The sequence below is a fragment of the Delphinus delphis genome, chromosome 17 (assembly GCF_949987515.2).
Source record: "Delphinus delphis chromosome 17, mDelDel1.2, whole genome shotgun sequence".
Taxonomy (NCBI): Eukaryota; Metazoa; Chordata; class Mammalia; order Artiodactyla; family Delphinidae; genus Delphinus; species Delphinus delphis.
This window is the reverse complement of record NC_082699.1, coordinates 55,651,972-55,673,889: the sequence shown is the minus strand read 5'-3', so window position 1 is coordinate 55,673,889 and position 21,918 is coordinate 55,651,972. Positions and strand designations below refer to the sequence as shown.

At 34.7% G+C, this 21,918-nt stretch overlaps 1 protein-coding gene across 3 annotated transcripts in view; it reads left to right on the top strand.

The window, feature by feature from the left end:
* CSMD3 (CUB and Sushi multiple domains 3) overlaps positions 1-21,918 on the top strand; it is a 1,080,105-nt gene that overhangs the window by 743,830 nt on the left and 314,357 nt on the right. For all 3 annotated transcript variants that reach the window (XM_060035246.1, XM_060035245.1, XM_060035244.1), the window contains 2 exons: positions 1,003-1,159; positions 18,606-18,797. In XM_060035246.1, coding sequence (XP_059891229.1) covers positions 1,003-1,159; positions 18,606-18,797 — 349 coding nt within the window. The remainder of the gene's footprint in view (positions 1-1,002; positions 1,160-18,605; positions 18,798-21,918) is intronic.

Below are 21,918 nucleotides of genomic sequence, written 5' to 3'. Positions count from 1 at the left end.
CTTGGGGGTAATAACTACCACATTAAAAATATGTGCCTTAAAGGAAAAAGAATAGTAATATGCATTGTTGGCAAACCCTCAATTTAATTACTGTACACTTTTTGGAAAATAATCTGACAATACATGAACATTTTAGCCCCCAGATTCAATATATTGAAAACTTTCTTACTGAAATACAAGTACCAAAAAAGAAATGTGAAATAACATCTAAAGGGTGTTTATTTCAGCATTACTTTTAGTGGCCAAAAACTTTAGTTTATTAATATATGGAATGGTAGGGCAAGTTGTGGTAGTGCCATTGAAGGAAATATTACACAGCTCTCAAAAGGAAGAATCTCTATCCACTGACCTGAAGAAATGTCTATAATGCCTTGATAAAACAAAAGCAAATTAGAGGGCAATGAGAAGCTACACCTTCCGAAGAATGGAAGTGAGGTAGGGAGCTTTGGGAACATGTCAGTTTTGCTTTGTATACTTTTGCCTTGTTAAATCAGCTTCTAAATGCATTTAGTACTATTTTAACATCTTAAAAGTGTCAGATATGAAATAAAGGACATGGGTAAATAGAAGTTGCAAAAGAAGCAAGTACATTTTATATTAATCATGTTATTAGAAAAGCAGGTGTTTGGTGCCCTTGACCAAGTTTAGAAAAACAACCAACCAACCAACCAATCTTAGAAACCAAACTTTCTATAGGTATTCTCAATTTCAAATTGTCTGCCATTAGAAGCATTGTTTTTATAAGAACAAAAACTTTATAACATGATTTTGAGTTTTACTTAGTGTCTGCTGAGCTTGGAATATTAAAATTACCCATGTGGAGTCTAACTTTCTTACCCTGATATTTGTAGGAACTAATATATGCAGTTGTTCTTGGGAAACAGGTAGTGACCTGATTTATGAAGAGTGTAGTAATTTCATTTTCTTCACAGATATAAATACATGCTCTGAATTGGTTATTACTGTCAAATTTACATTTTAATTGTAAATATATTTTTGCAGATTTATGATGGAAAAGATAAAACAACTCATCTACTAGGTGCTTTTACTGGCGCATCTATGCGAGGACTGACCCTTAGTAGTACTTCAAACCATCTCTGGCTAGAATTTAATTCTGATTCTGAAGGGACAGATGAAGGCTTTCAACTTGTCTATACCAGTAAGTATTTTGGAAGAAAAAAAAAAAAAGGCCCAACACTGATGCTAAATATTTATTAAATAATTGCAGTACACCAGGTGAAGTAATATTCAACATTTGATTATCAATTTGCTGTTTACAGCTCCCTTCTGTGTATATAATTTTATTTGAACCTAACTTAAAAACTTACAGGTATTCTAACTGTTGCTGTTTTACAGTTGAAATAGCTAAGATTCAGAAAGTTTAAGTAATTTGTGACTTTGAACTTATTTATATATTTTAAAATAGCAGTATTCTTCACATGAAATATTTAAGAAATACAATTAAACTTTTAAATAAATGGGAATCCAGTGTTTGAGCTCCTACCTGTAATTGCAAAACATATGCAATACATGTGTAGTAGTTATAGTTGGTCACCCTTAATGATAATTGGATGGTTTCAAATGATTTTACACGGAAGAGTAGCTAAGATTTTTGTTTGTTTTGCTTTTGTGTTAAATTGCCTTGTTAAAAATAAACTTATATAGAACTATTGTGTTATACTCAAGTCAGCTTTATGACATTTAAACAGGTAGAAGCTCAAAGACTGAGAATCGTTGAGAGCCATAGGTAGGTGGGTTACATCAATTGTTTTTTTTTTTTTTTTTTTTTTTAACATCTTTATTGGGGTATAATTACTTTACAATGGTGTGTTAGTTTCTGCTTTATAACAAAGTGAATCAGTTATACATATACATATGTTCCCATATCTCTTCCCTCTTGCGTCTCCCTCCCTCCCACCCTCCCTATCCCACCCCTCCAGGCTGTCACAGAGCACCGAGCCAATATCCCTGTGCCATGCGGCTGCTTCCCACTAGCTATCTACCTTACTACATTTGTTAGTGTGTATATGTCCATGACTCTCTCTCGCCCCGTCACAGCTCACCCTTCCCCCTCCCCATAACCTCAAGTCCGTTCTCTAGGAGGTCTGCGTCTTTATTCCTGCCTTACCCCTAGGTTCTTCATGACATTTTTTTTTTCTTAAATTCCATATATATGTGTTAGCATACTGTATTTGTCTTTTTCTTTCTGACTTACTTCACTGTGTATGACAGACTCTAGGTCTATCCACCTCATTACAAATAGCTCAATTTCGTTTCTTTTTATGGCTGAGTAATATTCCATTGTATATATGTGCCACATCTTCTTTATCCATTCATCCGATGATGGGCACTTAGGTTGTTTCCATCTCCGGGCTATTGTAAATAGAGCTGCGATGAACATTTTGGTACATGACTCTTTTTGAATTTCGGTTTTCTCAGGGTATATGCCCAGTAGTGGGATTGCTGGGTCATATGGTAGTTCTATTTGTAGTTTTTTAAGGAACCTCCATACTGTTCTCCATAGTGGCTGAACCAATTCACATTCCCACCAGCAGTGCAAGAGGGTTCCCTTTTCTCCACACCCTCTCCAGCATTTATTGTTTCTAGATTTATTGATGATGGCCATTCTGACTGGTGTGAGATGATATCTCATTGTAGTTTTGATTTGCATTTCTCTAATGATTAATGATGTTGAGCATTCTTTCATGTGTTTGTTGGCAGTCTGTATATCTTCTTTGGAGAAATGTCTATTTAGGTCTTCTGCCCATTTTTGGATTGGGTTGTTTGTTTTTTTGTTGTTGAGCTGCATGAGCTGCTTGTAAATTTTGGAGATTAATCCTTTGTCAGTTGCTTCATTTGCAAATATTTTCTCCCATTCTGAGGGTTGTCTTTTGGTCTTGTTTATGGTTTCCTTTGCTGTGCAAAAGCTTTGAAGTTTCATTAGGTCCCATTTGTTTATTTTTGTTTTTATTTCCATTACTCTAGGGGGTGGGTCAGAAAGAATCTTGCTGTGATTTATGTCATAGAGTGTTCTGCCTATGTTTTCCTCTAATAGTTTGATAGTTTCTGGCCTTATATTTAGGTCTTTAATCCATTTTGAGCTTATTTTTGTGTATGGTGTTAGGGAGTGTTCTAATTTCATTCTTTTACATGTACCTGTCCAGTTTTCCCAGCACCATTTATTGAAGAGGCTGTCCTTTTTCCACTGTACATTCCTGCCACCTTTATCAAAGATAAGGTGTCCATATGTGCATGGGTTTATCTCTGGGCTTTCTATCCTGTTCCATTGATCTATCTTTCTGTTTTTGTGCCAGTACCATACTGTCTTGATAACTGTAGCTTTGTAGTATAGTCTGAAGTCAGGGAGCCTGATTCCTCCAGTTCCTTTTTTTGTTCTCAAGATTGCTTTGGCTATTCGGGGTCTTTTGTGTTTCCATACAAATTGCGAAATTTTTTGTTCTAGTTCTGTGAAAAATGCCAGTGGTAGTTTGATAGGGATTGCATTGAATCTATAGATTGCTTTGGGTAGTAGAGTCATTTTCACAATGTTGATTCTTCCAATCCAAGAACATGGTATATGTCTCCATCTATTTGTATCATCTTTAATTTCTTTCATCAGTGTCTTATAGTTTTCTGCATACAGGTCTTTTGTCTCCTTAGGTAGGTTTATTCCTAGATATTTTATTCTTTTTGTTGCAATGGTAAATGGGAGTGTTTTCTTGATTTCACTTTCAGATTTTTCATCATTAGTATATAGGAATGCCAAAGATTTCTGTGCATTAATTTTGTATCCTGCTACTTTACCAAATTCATTGATTAGCTCTAGTAGTTTTCTGGTAGCATCTTTAGGATTCTCTATGTATAGGATCATGTCATCTGCAAACAGTGACAGCTTTACTTCTTCTTTTCCGATTTGTATTCCTTTTATTTCTTTCTCTTCTCTGATTGCTGTGGCTAAAACTTCCAAAACTATGTTGAATAAGAGTGGTGAGAGTGGGCACCCTTGTCTTGTTCCTGATCTTAGTGGAAATGCTTTCAGTTTTTCACCATTGAGGATGATGTTTGCTGTGGGCTTGTCGTATATGGCCTTTATTATGTTGAGGAAAGTTCCCTCTATGCCTACTTTCTGCAGGGTTTTTATCATAAATGGGTGTTGAATTTTGTCAAAAGCTTTCTCTGCATCTATTGAGATGATCATATGGTTTTTCTCCTTCAGTTTGTTAATATGGTTTATCACATTGATAGATTTGCGTATATTGAAGAATCCTTGCATTCCTGGAACAAACCCCACCTGATCATGGTGTATGATCCTTTTAATGTGCTGTTGGATTCTGTTTGCTAGTATTTTGTTGAGGATTTTTGCATCTATGTTCATCAGTGATATTGGTCTGTAGTTTTCTTTCTTTGTGACATCCTTGCCTGGTTTTGGTATCAAGGTGATGGTGGCCTCGTAGAATGAGTTTGGGAGTGTTCCTCCCTCTGCTATATTTTGGAAGAGTTTGAGAAGGATAGGTGTTAGCTCTTCTCTAAATGTTTGATAGAATTCGCCTGTGAAGCCATCTGGTCCTGGGCTTTTCTTTGTTGGAAGATTTTTAATCACAGTTTCAATTTCAGTGCTTGTGATTGGTCTGTTCATATTTTCTATTTCTTCCTGATTCAGTCTTGGCAGGTTGTGCATTTCTAAGAATTTGTCCATTTCTTCCAGATTGTCCATTTTATTGGCATAGAGTTGCTTGTAGTAATCTCTCATGATCTCTTTTATTTCTGCAGTGTCAGTTGTTACCTCTCCTTTTTCATTTCTAATTCTATTGATTTGAGTCTTCTCCCTTTTTTTCTTGATAAGTCTGGCTAGTGGTTTATCTATTTTGTTTATCTTCTCAAAGAACCAGCTTTTAGTTTTATTGATCTTTGCTATTGTTTCCTTCATTTCTTTTTCATTTATTTCTGATCTGATTTTTATGATTTCTTTCCTTCTGCTAGCTTTGGGGTTTTTTTGTTCTTCTTTCTCTAATTGCTTGAGGTGCAAGGTTAGGTTGTTTATTCTAGATGTTTCCTGCTTCTTAAGGTGGGCTTGTATTGCTATAAACTTCCCCCTTAGAACTGCTTTTGCTGCATCCCACAGGTTTTGGGTCGTTGTGTCTCCATTGTCATTTGTTTCTAGGTATTTTTTGATTTCCTCTTTGATTTCTTCAGTGATCACTTCATTATTAAGTAGTGTATTGTTTAGCCTCCATGTGTTTGTATTTTTTACAGATCTTTTCCTGTAATTGATATCTAGTCTCATGGCGTTGTGGTCAGAAAAGATACTTGATACAATTTCAATTTTCTTAAATTTGCCAAGGCTTGATTTGTGACCCAAGATATGATCTATCCTGGAGAATGTTCCGTGAGCACTTGAGAAAAATGTGTATTCTGTTGTTTTTGGATGGAGTGTCCTATAAATATCAATTAAGTCCATCTTGTTTAATGTATCATTTAAAGCTTGTGTTTCCTTATTTATTTTCATTTTGGATGATCTGTCCATGGGTGAAAGTGGGGTGTTTAAGTCCCCTACTATGAATGTGTTACTGTCAATTTCCCCTTTTATGGCTGTTAGTATTTGCCTTATGTATTGAGGTGCTCCTATGTTGGGTGCATAAATATTTACAATTGTTATATCTTCTTCTTGGATCGATCCCTTGATCATTATGTAGTGTCCTTCTTTGTCTCTTTTAATAGTCCTTATTTTAAAGTCTATTTTGTCTGATATGAGAATTGCTACTCCAGCTTTCTTTTGGTTTCCATTTGCATGGAATATCTTTTTCCATCCCCTTACTTTTAGTCTGTATGTGTCTCTAGGTCTGAAGTGGGTCTCTTGTAGACAGCATATGTAAGGGTCTTGTTTTTGTATCCATTCAGCTAATCTGTGTCTTTTGGTGGGAGCATTTAGTCCATTTACATTTAAGGTAATTATCGATATGTATGTTCCTATTCCCATTTTCTATATTGTTTTGGGTTCGTTATTATAGGTCTTTTCCTTCTCTTGTGTTTCTTGCCTAGAGAAGATCCTTTAGCATTTGTTGTAAAGCTGGTTTGGTGGTGCTGAACTCTCTCAGCTTTTGCTTGTCTGTAAAGGTTTTAATTTCTCCATCAAATCTGAATGAGATCCTTGCTGGGTAGAGTAGTCTTGGTTGCAGGTTTTTCTCCTTCATCACTTTCAGTATGTCCTGCCACTCCCTTCTGGCTTGTAGGGTTTCTGCTGAAAGATCAGCTGTTAACCTTATGGGGATTCCCTTATGTGTTATTTGTTGTTTTTCCCTTGCTGCTTTTAATATGCTTTCTTTGTATTTAATTTTTGACAGTTTGATTAATATGTGTCTTGGCATATTTCTCCTTGTATTTATCCTGTATGGGACTCTCTGTGCTTCCTGGACTTGATTAACTATTTCCTTTCCCATATTAGGGAAGTTTTCAACTATAATCTCTTCAAATATTTTCTCAGTCCCTTTCTTTTTCTCTTCTTCTTCTGGAACCCCTATAATTCGAATGTTGGTGCGTTTAATGTTGTCCCAGAGGTCTCTGAGACTGTCCTCAGTTCTTTTCATTCTTTTTTCTTTATTCTGCTCTGCAGTAGTTATTTCCACTATTTTATCTTCCAGGTCACTTATCCGTTCTTCTGCCTCAGTTATTCTGCTATTGATCCCATCTAGAGTATTTTTAATTTCATTTATTGTGTTGTTCATCGTTGCTTGTTTCATCTTTAGTTCTTCTAGGTCCTTGTTAACTGATTCTTGCATTTTGTCCATTCTATTGTCCATTCTATCTCCAAGATTTCGGATCAACCTTACTATCATTATTCTGAATTCTTTTTCAGGTAGACTGCCTATTTCCTCTTCATTTGTTAGGTCTGGTGCATTTTTATCTTGCTCCTTTATCTGCTGTGTGTTTTTCTGTTTTCTCATTTTGCTTATCTTACTGTGTTTGCGGTCTCCTTTTTGCAGGCTGCAGGTTCGTAGTTCCTCCTGTTTTTGATGTCTGTCTCCAGTGCCTAAGGTTGGTTCAGTGGGTTGTGTAGGCTTCCTGGTGGAGGGGACTAGTGCCTGTGTTGTGGTGGAAGAGGCTGGATCTTGTCTCTCTAGTGGGCAGGTTCACGTCTGGTGGTGTGTTTTGGGGTGTCTGTGGCCTTATTATGATTTTAGGCAGCCTCTCTGCTTACATCAATTGTTATATGAACAAAATGAACTTATTTTACCTGTATCATAATTTAAGAAATAGACTAATTACGCCAATGAACATTAAGTCATATTCAAATAACATATTTATTAAGTTTCTGCTCTGTGTAAGAACTGTTCTAGGAAAGTAAAGTGCATGAAAAACTGTGGTGATTCCTGGTTGTGTGTTAATAAATTTACAATTTACAGGATCAAATCAGTTTTTGGAAGTTCAGAATATTCGTGTAATATAGCAAAATAAATTAAGTAACAGTATTCAGAAATCCCTTTTACTGTTAGAATATTTGAGAGAATTGAATGAATTCCATAAATTTTCTCAAGAAGTCAAATGAATGAAAGGTATTACAGAAATGGGGACGTTGAAATGGTTACAGCGTCAAAGGTATTCATGGGATCCTAAAGGGAATCTGAATCAAATTACTGTTTTTAAAAATGCTCTTTCTTAATGATATAAGTAGGAGACAGGAGACATAATACTGAGATATTATTCTTGCTCCTTGTTTATTTAAAGGTTTTTTCCTACCTGTGTTAGAATTGTTAATTATTAACATTAACACAACAGAAATTAACAAAATGATGTTGAATACATATTTTTAAATCCTGAGAACTCTTGTGTATAATGTGATTTCTTATGACGTCCTGCCAAAGACAAATGAAAATCCAAGCAAATCGTGTTTACAGATATTGCTGTGTGATGGACTAAAAATAACAGTATTGTGATTATTGCTCAAATATAATTGGTGTGATCTGCTTAGAAGGGCAAATGTTTTTTTAATCTGTTTTCCTCTTACTCTTTTTGTTTTCTGACAGGGCTGGTGACATTTTTCAAGTCATGGCTCAATGTTTACATAATGGTGTTTCTTTGTTCTGCATCATTTTGTATTTCTCTTTGTCTAAAATGTCAGTGGGTTTCATAGGGGAAACCTAGATTTCCTTTTCTGATATGTAAATTCTATGTAATGTGAGATTATTGATGCAAAGATACTGGGCATTGTAAGCCATACCTGGATATAAAATTGTATGGGGTACTCAAGTGTCTGGAATGAGTAAAATCATTGACTTTTTTGTCATTGCTGTGAGCTACTTGTTGTCAAAAAAAAAAAAAAAAGAAAAGAAAGAAATCCTTAAAAAGAAAATATTTGAAGTCACTCTTCTTAATGACTCTGGCTGTTCATTATAGGATGTGCATCATTATGAAGATGGAAAGCTATAGAATTGGGAAGAGAGTATAAAAGCAATTATTTTTTAAAAAGGACATACATACATCTATGAATATTTTTCAGTCTCAGAACTGAAACTGAAACGTTTCAGTCTATATTCTGGAACTAAAATATTTATAGTCTGCTTCCAAGGTGTCTCTGGATATCCCCGGGTCAGTAAATGCTCCAAGATTTTCTGATCCAATGGCTATGTGCTGAGCTCCTTTGTTAAGGAGGGTCCTGGAAGTAGTAACACATCTGTTATTAAATGTATTTGTTCCTAAGTGTTACTTCTGTTTTTTACAATGGCAATCTTTTTACATATCTGCAATTATCTTAATAATTAACCACAGATTTCCTAGCTTTGAAAGAAGCTACTTCCCATCCTCCAAATATACTTTGGTTTCCAGCCTTTGCACCTGCAACCAGGCTTTTTTTTTTCTTTCAATATGCCCCACCCACCTTGGGCATCAATTGAGCTATTCAACTTCAAGACCATTTCAAATATTTCCCTACTGGTGCTTACCCTGATTCCTTCAGCCAGAGTTAACCTACTCTTAAACACTTCTTTTTCAGTAGTCTATATCCACAGCTAATGTAGCTGTTATCACATGGTATTGTGGTTATTTTTGTTTGTTTGTTTGTTTTGTTTTTTGCAAACATGTTATGCATAGTTCTTCATGGGGCCATTTCAATTCATAATGTCTTTAGTCAGTTTTAGTCCAATTACAACTTTTTACATATTCTTGGTAAATTAACATGTAGTCTGAATACTGATTTTGTAAAATGTTTTTGTGATATAGAAGATTGTACTAGGCCACATATTTTGTATTCCTAAATTTCTTAGAAGGCAATAATTAATTTTTGAACATGAGAGAATTTGCTAAGATGTGCAAACATGGGGGAAAATGGAAAAGAACAGGCTTTGTGTTCGAATCCCTGTATCCAGTCATTTCTAAACCCAACCCCACCCCTGCCATTCTGTGGTATGTTTCCCTTAAGATTATTCCACCTTTGTTTCTGAAACATCTGAGAGAACACTGTGAGATAAAGAGGAGTTCCAATATTCACATTAAGAGGACTAGAGACAGGAGAGAGGAAATTTGGCTAGGGCATATCAGGTAAGGATTCATGAATGAAGTAGAATTAAAGGTTGTGTTGGTGGATCACAGAAAGAAATAGTGGAGAGTATTCCAGGCAAAGGGAATACGATGAAGAAAGTTACAGAGATTAGAAAGAACATGCTAAACACATTCAAGGGAAATAGAGCAAATAATTTAATTCAGATTAATCCCACTTGCCTAGCTTCTCACTAGTTTTAGCATAAACAGGCCTTTTATGACCATCCGTATCTAATGACACCTGCCCTATCTAATGATAGTCATTTTTTTTTTTTTTTTTTTTGCGGTACGCGGGCCTCTCACTGTTGTGGCCTCTCCTGCTGTGGAGCACAGGCTCTGGACGCGCAGGCTCAGCGGCCATGGCTCACAGGCCTAGCCGCTCCGCGGCATATGGGATCTTCCCGGACCGGGGCACGAACCCGTGTCCCCTGCATCGGCAAGCGGACTCTCAACCACTGCACCACCAGGGAAGCCCATGATAGTCATTTTTTATCTACCTTTCTATTATCTGTTTTTTGACTTAACGACATTTGCTGTTGTCTAGTTATTTTCATTTTAAGAGACAGAATTGCATTTGGTTGAGAATAAAATGAAGAAATATTTTAGAACAGGCCTTTAAGTTGTGTTTTATTTCAACTGTCTTATTAGTCCATTCATTATATAGTCACTAAGAATAGCAAATGAACTAGTGGAAACAGTGGTTGAGATGCCACTTTTGACTTCAAGTAATGGTAAACCTAACCATGGCTTAAACAATTAGGATTTATTTTTGTCATATGAGAGCTGTAAAGAGAGAAAAGGTAGGTAGATCTTGATTCAGTTGTTAAAGGGCCATGCCGCTGTCCTTTTGCTGTGGCACTCCTAGTGTGTTCACTCTTGTTCTCATGATTGTTGTGACATGGTCACAAGATGGCTACTTTAACACTGAACATATTCAAGGCAAAAAGAAAAAGGGAACAGGTAGTGTCAGCCATATATGTCCCTTTTATCAGGAATGCAAAATCTTCTGTCAGACATTCTTTTATCTCTCTTTGTCCAAAACAGGGCTATGTGGTTATGCCTAAATTTCCCAGCAAGGCAAGCTGGAAAAATGAAGCATTTGTCAGACTAAAATATTGGATTATTATTTGACCATGATGATATACTGCCTGATATGCTTCAATTACTGCTGGGAGCAAAATAAAGGTTTTGTTCATGAGGGAGAAGAAAAGAAGAGCTATTGAGAAGACAGTGTACAGTGTTTACTATGATGTACAGCTGCAACAGATATTCCAAAACAGAATAAGTTCAAAGATATTGTATTAATAGATGCCTCTGTGATTAATGGTGTCATGGAAGTCCAGAGACTCTTGAGTGCCTAGAAAGGAAAGTCACTTGGCTCACCCATTATTAATAGTTTTAGTTCTACTATACTAAGAAGACAGTGAGCTTCTCTCACTTTCCTTAACCAATAAATAAATTACAACATACCTGGTATGAAAATGCTACACCACATTTGAGGGGAGAAAATTTCCCACTCCTTTATTTTTCTAAAGCGAATTAAATCTCTTCAGTCTTCTTTTGATAGATTATAGGATTGTCTTCTCAAAAGCTGATCTGGCAAAAGTCCGTGATGCCCAGCCATTAGGCATTACCTCTGGGCCCAGATATCTTCTTGTTATCACGTCTGCACATTTAATTTTCTAAAAATCCCATTTGAAAATGTCCATTATCCCAAGGGTATAGTTCAGATATATCTGGATGTTCTTAGCCTTTGAGTTTTGTTGCTTGAAATAGTTTAGTAATCTACATGGAACATGGCCATTTCAAATTTTATATTCAGATTAAAGATGGGCAATAGCTACCTTGTGATGACATTTCTTGCATACTAGCTTTATAAATATATAATAAATTACCCTATTTAAACTCTTTAATTTAGTTACCAATATGGTCTTGACAATGTTAACCATGGAAAATAATCAGATGACCTATTAATTCTAACTTTACTCTTAGTATATAATTTATTCAGTGCAAATGCAAGTAGAAAATAAGTAGATTACACAGAAGCAACAATGTTACTCTATGTAAATCTGTATCCTATAAACTACTTAACAGGTACACTTGGCATTTCTGTTACTCTTTAAATCTTGAAAATTAACCAGGCAATAAAGGAAGTATTGACTAATGCTGCATTATATAGTACAAGGTATTCTAACTAAAATGTTGAAGAAATATTTCTTGATTACCTGTCATTTATATATACAATATTGGATATAATTTCTTCATGTTAGAATAACAGAAGAGTCATCTTCATAGCCTTCACATCCTAAAAGCTTTGTAAATTTTGAGCTTAAATATGTAATAACCTACTAATTTACTCCTTATATAAAATTAACTTCTGGCAGATTGAAGACATATGCAAGTCTCAAAACTTTAAAATGCTTAGAAAAAAATGTGGCCTAGAATAGCTGTGTCTTTAAGGCGAAGAAAGATTTCTCAAAGAAGATACATGAGCAAAAATCTCTCAATACTCAGGAGCATTCCTGCCCTTCTAAGCACTTCCCTTAAGTGTAGAGACTAAAAATCTGGCAACTGCATTTCCCCTGCCCTTGCCAGCCAAAATCTCTGCTTAGATTCTGCCAGTTAAAGGCAAACATGTGAGAGCTGAGAGGTAGGATGGATAAAGAAGCCATTATTTTCCAGCAGCATCTGCAGGCAAGAGTGTGGTGCTGGCAGGTGGTTGTATGTGGCAGCAGCTTCCCTGAACTCCTGGATTCTTGAAAACCAGAAGTGATCTTCTGACCTTCACACCCTCTGAATTTCTTTGTATTTTCCCTCTAATTTCTTGTATTGAATTTGAGCAACTCAAAATATCTAAGTGGCTTCTGTTTTATTGACCAAGTCCCAGTCCTTATTATTATTATTATTCTTTTTACAAATCTCTCTATAGGGAAATATACCATAAACACAAAATTTAAATGATATATTTTAGAAGTAGATATTTACAATATAATAGAAAAACATACACTCCATAGAAAGGAATCCTACAAATCAATTTAAAAATATAGTCTAAAAGAAAATATGGGCCAAAAAATTTCACAGTAGAGGTAATTCCAGTAACAATAAGCAAAAGACAAAAAGTGCTTGATAGAAATTCAGAAATGAAAATTAAAGCCAACATAATTTTCTATTGCATGTTTGCCAAAATTGGTAAAAATTAAAAAGCGGTATGATATTAAATGATAATTTGAAGAACTTGAAAGTCATGAACTTTGGGGAATGTAAATTGGTATAGTCACATAGGAGAAATTTGGTGATATCTAGTAAAATTCATTTTTAGATATGTCTAGGTTGAGCCAATTATGCATATACTAAATTTGGCTGATGGCTAAAAATTAACATTCAGGCAAAGCTGAATCCCACTATCCAGAATGATGTACAAATTTAAGATGTGCAAGACACAAACTAGCATATTTAATAATATCACTTACTTTTTCATGCCCAAAGATTAAATCGTGGGAAAAGCTTTGAGTAACATATTTTCTAGTCAGAACTTTATACATGGGATTTAGAACAACGGCAATTAAAAAGAAAAGATAATTATTTACCTTATCTCCTATTCCTCCAGTTGGAAATGCAAAGCAATCATTTGCACAAGCTTTTCTGTTTGTTTGTTTAAACTCTTAACTTCGTTTTTTTTTTTTTTTCTTTTAAATACTTGCTGGAAAAGTAACTGTTTTGAATGATTTTTCCAAAATTTGATTACACTGCTACTATTGATATATTTATATAAATGGCTAATTTACATATATAATTTGATATAATTTACATAAGTAAATAAATTACATTAAAAGTTACTCAACAAATAGAATTAAAAAGTTAAATTAAATTTATATAGCTTTTGGGCTTCCCTGGTGGTGCAGTGGTTGAGAGTCCGCCTGCCGATGCAGGGGACACGGGTTCATGCCCCGGTCCGGGAGGATCCCACATGCCGCGGAGCGGCTGGGCCTGTGAGCCATGGCCGCTGAGCCTGCGCGTCCGGAGCCTGTGCTCCGCAACAGGAGAGGCCACAACAGTGAGAGGCCCGTGTACCGCAAAAAAAAAAAAAAAAAAAAAAAAAGTATATAGCTTTTCAAGACTCAAACCTGTAAAGATTGTCTTCTTAAAGCATTCTTATAAAGTTGGTCATTTCAAAGCTTGATATGTCTGATTATTAGTTTGATTAGTGAGAAAAAAGGAATACATAATTTTTCTTCAGTGTTTTCTTCTCTTTATTTTCCTTATGTCTGAACCAAAGAGGATTATCACAGTGTTATGTATGGTCATGGATTATTTTCTGCTTGTGAATTTTAAAATGACATTCTGCTTTATATACATCCTTATTTAAATATAAAGAATTCTAAAATAAGACTTTTTCTTGCAAGACTCATGGATTAAGTGGAATTTAATAACCAAATCTTAAATATCATTCTTAAAGATTATTCTGCTAAATATTATGTATTAAATCCACCAAAGAATTCTATAGAGCTTAAGATTATGGTAGAATATTGCTTTATTATTTAAACTTTTTTTTTTTTTTTTTTTTTTTGCGGTATGCGGGCCTCTCACTGTTGTGGCCTCTCACGCTGCGGAGCACAGGCTCCGAACACCCACGCTCAGTGGCCATGGCTCACAGGCCCAGCCGCTCCACGGCATGTGGGATCCTCCCGGACCGGGGCACGAACCCGTATCCCCTGCATCGGCAGGCGGACTCTCAACCACTGTGCCACCAGGGAAGCCCTATTTAAACTTTTATTAAGGTTTTTGGTTTAAAAAAGGATATGTTTCTCTAACGTATTTATCATTACTTTCTCAGTTTCCTTATTAGCAATCTAATTCCCTTTTTATTTAGCAATTTGGAAAGTTCTTACTTTTAGTACATAAAATTAACATATCTTCATTCATCATTCAATACTCTAAAATTTCACTTTAACAGTATTAAATATATACTTACATTTTAGGTGGATTTCAAAGAAATAAAGCATATAAGGACCTTCTTATTTTAGTTACATCAAAAATGCTTACTTACATTCAAAAAGTGATTTTCAGATATCATTTATATTTCTAAGCCATCTGCCTTATTGTACTATTGCTACTATTTTGCTAACCAGATATAACATCACCCTATGTGAATGCACAATTATTCATAAACAAATTGAACAGAAATTATGTTGATGCAGGGATTGAACTATTTATCTTTCATTGGCCAAGGCAGAAGTTAAATAGGAGATTAGCAGATTTTGATTTAATCTTGAGGAGAAAATGATCTATGAATCCCTACATGCTGCATACACCATAGAAACACTTGCATATGTGCAAATGGGGACATAGAAGTATAGCATTTTTATAACAATGAATAATATAAGCAATATAACAATATAAATGTCCATGAGCTGGAGAATAAGTAAATCAATTTTGGAGTATACCTCCAATGGAATATCATTAGTAGTTAAAATGAATAAAGTGTGTGTGTATGTGTGTGCGTAAATATAAAAGTAAAAACGCAATGCTGGGCAAAAAATAAAGGCTTAGAAGACTTATTTTAATTGTATAATTCATGAAATGTACAGATGCTTGCAAATCATACTGTATATTGTTCATAGACGTATAGATATGTGTAAAAAATATAAATTATGTGTGAAAATAATACACTAATTGAGAATATTTGCTAGCTCTCAGTAGGGAAAGACCAGAAAGGGATTGGAGACAGACGTAAAAGGAGTTTTAACTTGTTTTGCATTATTTCTTTCTTAATAACAATATTAATGTGAATATGAACCAATTAATGTAAATATTAATCTGAAAACTAATCTGAATTAATATTACTATTAATCCGAAGCAACTATCCCATAGTACCAGATGGTGAAGTTGTTGTTTTAACCTTTCTACTGTCTTGTAGATTTCAAATAGTAACTTTAAAATGTTAGAAATCCTTAAAGAAATCTGCTATATGGTGGCAGGAAAGGAATTAGATCTCAGTTTAATTTATTCAGCAAGTCAAAAGGATTTAGGTAATTGAGGATTTTCAGTTCATTTTGTGCTCTAGAAATTTTCATTTCATCAGAGTATCAAATTGCACAAGGAATGGTGAATATTTATAGTATATATTTTTTCATACACATCTTTATTTGTCAGTTTCAAGTATTTGAGCTTTTCAATGAAAAGACTGGCAGCTGAATGTTTCCATAAAGATAAGACAGGGCTTCCCTGGTGGTGCAGTGGTTGAGAGTCCGCCTGCCGATGCAGGGGACACGGGTTCGTGCCCCGGTCCAGGAAGATCCCACATGTCGCAGAGCAGCTAGGTCCGTGAGCCATGGCCGCTGGGCCTGTGCGTCTGGAGCCTGTGCTCCGCAACGGGAGAGGCCACGACAGTGAGAGACCCACGTACCGTAAACAAAAAAAAAGAAAAAAAAAAAAAGAATAATACAGTTTTGAATATTTATGAATAAGCAACAATAATTCCACCAAATTGGACTAAATTATGTTGTGCTTTGTAGCTTATATACTGTTGTCCATGTGCATTTTCATCTACAATGCAAAGTATTATAAATTATCTTAATTTACAAAGAATATCTCCGTTATACCTCATCACCAGCAATTGCCAACCACATTTACAAAGCATTCAAATTAAGGGAGGATGAATTTGGTAATAAACCTTGAAAAGAGGGCTTAATTTCCATTTTTATTTTGATAAATGATATGTGGTAAAACTCAAAAGTGACTGAATCTTGAATAATAAACTGAATATTATGTCTGGTAAAAGGAATTCAAACTTGCTATTTTCAAGCAGGGACATTTTAAATGTAGTGTTAAGTGTGCAGATCCATACAAAGCAGTATGTCCTAAAAATTTTGTTACTACTTCTGTTGTTTCTACTTCTGTTTTTGAAAGGCTGACTTGCCTGACCATGTATCCTTTATATCTCATATATGTTATAATTTGAGTTAACAACTTCTAACCTCTTGTATGGCTCTGTTTCTGAAGCTGTTTGCATTTGCCTTATTTTAACATATTTTCACCCTAATGAGACTGTCACAGATTGACCCACATAGGAAATTCCTGAAGGTTTTTTAACTGTCTCATAAATTTCAGTTTCTCAACAACATTATCTTAGCTTATTTTTCAGTTGTCTCCTAGAGATAATTGCCTCTAAGAATCACACTCACTTATGAACATTATTGAACAAATGATTGTAAATTAATTAAGGTGTGTGAAATAATTCTGTTGGTTAACAGAGGAGGGAAAGATGAAGAACCCCTAGAAGAGACTAGGAAGAGCTTCTTATGTTCTCCAAGAGCTAATGTAGACCTTAACATACAGAATTATAGTGTAAATTCAGTACTTCTAGCTGTACATTTCTGGTAATTTTATGTTTATTTTGACACTCTAGGAAGTCAGTACTATAAATTAGTGATTTGTCATCAGTGAGCTAATAAATCCTTTTTTGCTTTCTAGTTCAAATTTAGATTAATTTGGTCAAGGATCTGTGCCTACAAAAGAGATACAAATCTCTTTTTGACTATCCTATGATTTAAGATGTACATAAAAAAGTTCTCCTTTTGTCAAATATTATTTGTCTTGAAATCACAGACTTCCCTAATTCATGAAGCTATCTGGAATATTTATCATAGTCCTCTAGTCCCAGAAGCTATAATTGATATAATTTAGCACCTAATTATTGTTGGTGCATTCATTATATCTTACATTTATCATACATTTATGTAATTTGTAAAACATTAAGGGCAGAAGAATTCCTTAGCTGGGGAGGTTAGATTTTGATAACTAGTGTCATGTTTGATTTACATTCTGAAGTACCCTTTTCTAGTTCTTTCAGTATCTTAATAGTGAATTGTGCTATGACTGTTTTTTAATATTCATCTTTATTAATTTTATTCTGAATACATACACAAGGTATTCTGGATCTACAGAGATTAATTATTATCATTTAAGTGATATAATTAATAATAGTAATAATAATAACTGTGTCAGCATCCCTTTGACCCAGTCCTTACCCCTGTAGTAACACGATGAAAATCAGATGGAAAGATCTACACGAGTGACCAGGGACAAGGAATAAAGAAAAATGCACGTGCTGTGCTTAAGATAGTTGTCTTTAACTCCTCTCCCGAAAGGAGGAAGAAAAAAACTTCTGCTCTTTGGAGATGGGATAGAAAGAATTCTCGGTTTTTATTCTAACCTTTGGAATGTAAATTTAGGGTTTCAATAGTCAGATTAGCCTCCTGTGTCTCCAAGTTTTATAAACTAGAGACATCTGTAAGGTTCTGGGTCTCATTCTTCCTTGAAATGTAAACACAAACCCCCTTCAGAGTTAGGTTCATCTCTGCAGTTCTCTCACTACTCAAACAGTTGTAACTTAACTTCTCAAGTGTTACACTTAGCCCAAGATCACAAGTTTCCAGCAAAAGTCATGTGGAAAGCCCCAACCCTTTAGAAATCAAAAATATGTTCTCTACACCCTACTCTTTTTTTTTTTTCCTTGTGAGAAATTTTGAGAGTCGTACATTCTGAAGAGGGCAGAAAATAAAAATTCAGAGTTCTTCAAACTGATTACTGTGTTATATTAACTCTTGATAAAGTATATTTTAAATATAAGGCTATTTCACTTTCTTCTAAGACTATAAAAGTAAAGCAGTCCAAAGTTATATTTGCAGTGGAGACATTTGTTACTTGGATAGTTATGATTTCACATATTTTGTATGGATTTTAATTTTTCATTATTTGATCATAATAGTTACATTGATCAGAATCTATTAGCTGCAAATCACTTGAAGCAGGCAAGAATCTTACTACTATAAGTTATGATATAGTCATATAGACCATGGGGTAGCATTGCTAAATTTGAATAATACAAAAATTCTAATTTTTGAGAGAAAAAGCTCTCTATGGTGGCTGTAAACGAACAAAATTAAATACGGTAAGAGTAATAAAACCAGGGAAAAGCATGTAATCATATAAAAAAATAAAAAGGGATGATTTGTACAGTTTTAAATCTTCCTGTTAAATTTTGTCTTTAATAAACTTGTATTTTCTCATAGGTTTTGAACTTTCACATTGTGAGGATCCTGGCATTCCACAATTTGGATACAAGATCAGTGACCAAGGCCATTTTGCTGGTAGCACTATCATTTATGGATGCAATCCAGGCTATACTCTCCATGGAAGTAGCCTTCTCAAGTGCATGACAGGGGAGAGAAGGGCATGGGACTACCCTCTGCCATCCTGTATTGGTAGGATACTGCTTTAGGTTTTCATGAAATACTTCTATGGAAGTGTTATTAAAATGTACTGTACCTTTTCAAGTTATTCAATCTGTCCACACACAACTCATACTTTAATCAAAAAGTGAATGAATTCATAGCTCAGATTTATGGAGAGTGAGAGGGTTCTTTTCATAATCTTACCAGTAAGTACATTCTCTTTTTTGGGTAAAAAATGGTTTGAAGCCATTATGTTTATCTTATCTTGATATAAAGTTTAACTCACTACAAAAATATGCTGAAACTCTTAATCATACACATTTATTGAATCACATTGACCAGTTTTGTTTCTTGTGTTTTTTGGGGTTTTTTTTTAGATTTGTTTTTATATACAAAATTGTTGCTTATGCTGATATCAAGCTAGATTAAAAAACAGTAAACTATTCTCAATAACTTCAAAGTCTTTATATACTTTTTCAAAAACTAAAAGTGCATATGTTTTTCTTATGTGTATGTATCATGACATAATTAAATGAATTTCATTAACAAAAGGCAATGTGAGAGTCAGTGATATCAGATATATTGCCTACATGAAGATATAGATTGATCATTTTCTCTCTTATTTGTATAGCCGGAGTACAATTTTATTGCTGCCATCTTTAGATTGATTAACAAATAACTGGGTATTATGTGAGAAGCAGGGTGGATAGAAAAGTGTTGATAAAGACATCTGCTTTTTTTTTTCTTTTTTTGCTCCAATATCAAATAGGTGCCAGGCTGGAATATTAGGACGAGAAAAGATACTTAAACAATATCAAAACATTTAAACAAAACACTAACTCCTCAGTAGGGAACAAACATGATTCTTTAGCAATTCTTATTTCTGAATGGCATTTGTGGAAGCACAAATCCATTCTGTGTCAGGCCCATATGGATAAAATTGACTTAAACTTTTTTTTTTTAAACAGCTTTATTAAGTTGTAATTGGTATCTTTAAAAAATGCACAGGGCTTCCTTGGTGGCACAGTGGTTGAGAGTCCGCCTGCCGATGCAGGGGACACGGGTTTGTGCCCCAGTCCAGGAAGATTCCACATGTCGCGGAGCGGCTGGGCCCGTGAGCCATGGCCGCTGAGCCTGTGCGTCCGGAGCCTGTGCTCCGCAATGGGAGAGGCCACAACAGTAAGAGGCCCGTGTACCGCAAAAAAAAAAAAAAAAAAAATGCACATGTTTAATGTATACAATTTGATGAGTTTGGAGACCTGGACCTTTTGAGACAAATTTTAATGTTTGTTAGTTGATATAGTCAACATAGGAATCTCCACAAAACTTGAAGGAATTCAAATAGAAAACAATGAAATGCTAGTTATTAGAGGTCTTACAACTAATTGCAGTGTTTTTGATGACATGAGTTTTCTATTGGTTTATTAAAACAGTGATTCACACAGAAAGCAAACATACTTTTATCTAACCAGAATGCAATTATAGTGCTTTCCTTTCAGATGGCATCTGAATTTTGGATAGATTATGAGGATAATACTACAGTAACAACCTAAATTGACAAACTTGAGATTCTGGAACATGACCAACAATCAACCCACTGTCATTGGTTATAAGAACAATGTAGCACTGATTAGTTCTCTCTGAAGTTATGTTCTTTGATGTAAATATGAAATATATTCAGAAAATCATTAAGGGTTGCAATAGCACAGAAGTATAAACTTGTAAATACTGACTTACCATGTTGTCTTTAAAATTTAAATCATAAACAAATACATTAAAAAACATATATTTTCCTTATATGTTGAACCAAGGTGAAGACATTTTTCATATTTTGGAAAAATTTTATGCAAATAGGACATTTGGTCTGGGATCAGAAAGAAGATTTTAATTTTGTTTGCAATGAATCAATGCACTTTATGTTTATGAATCTGCCAAGTCAAAATTTAATGACGTGACACTGCTCAAGATTTCATGCGAAGGGTAATCTTTTTTTTTTTTTAATGATGGTTGATCAGGAATAACAGCTGAAACAGTTGGACACATGGTGTGTCATGCTATGACTTCCATGAGAACAGAAGATGAAATTCTATTTTAGATGGTGTTCTTTACTGGCAATAATTAATAGCTTTACCACCTGGCCTAAAATCATAATTTTCTATGCCCATTAACCTTAAATATCTATTATGATTATATTTTTGCCTTTGCCAAATAAGAAACTTTTTCTCAATTATATGGATTATTTCTAGGTAATTATGTTTCTGTAGCTTATACATTGAGCAAACAAAAATTAATTTTTGAGACACCAAAGCCAAAGAACTTTAACCTGTACACCTTCATTTTTATCTACAAATGTAAGACTTCTGTCAGAATATGAACCCCAGTGATATGGTATATCACACTGGTTCATTTGAAATCAAAATACCAATAATATTTGTAGCAAAGAAATATGGAAAAAGAAAGAGGTATGTTTAGATTCAAGATAAACACAGTACCCAAAATTCCAGTTTGCCTTGAAGTTGCTTAAAAATTAATCTGGAGGAATGAAGTCAAATTTGTTCTCATAAGAAATATATACCAATAATAGTGATAAATCATTAAAATGATGAAAAATGAATTATTATAGCTATACGGTTCTAGGTTATCCAACAAAATTTTTATTTAAAAAATGAGAAAAACCTCAGTAAGTGATGGTAACTTCTTGAATACAGATATATTTTTATTCACTTTAAAAATAACTTAAGGGCTTCCCTGGTGGCACAGTGGTTGAGAGTCCGCCTGCCGATGCAGGGGGCACGGGTTTGTGCCCCGGTCCGGGAAGATCCCACATGCCACGGAGCGGCTGGGACCGTGAGCCATGGCCGCTGAGCCTGCGCGTCCGGAGCCTGTGCTCCGCAACCGGAGAGGCCACAGCAGTGAGAGGCCCGTGTATCGCAAAAAAAAAAATAATAATAACAACTTAAGTTTATTATTATAAATTAAATTAAGCTAATGTTGCAATACAAAATAAACTTGCTTAGCCCTCTGTAGGTATGTGTATCAGTTAGGGTTCTCCAGAGAAGAAGGATTAGTAGATCTAGATATAGATCTGTCTGTCTATCTGTCATCAAGAAATGTATTTATTTTGAGGAACTGCCTCATGCAGTTGTGGGAG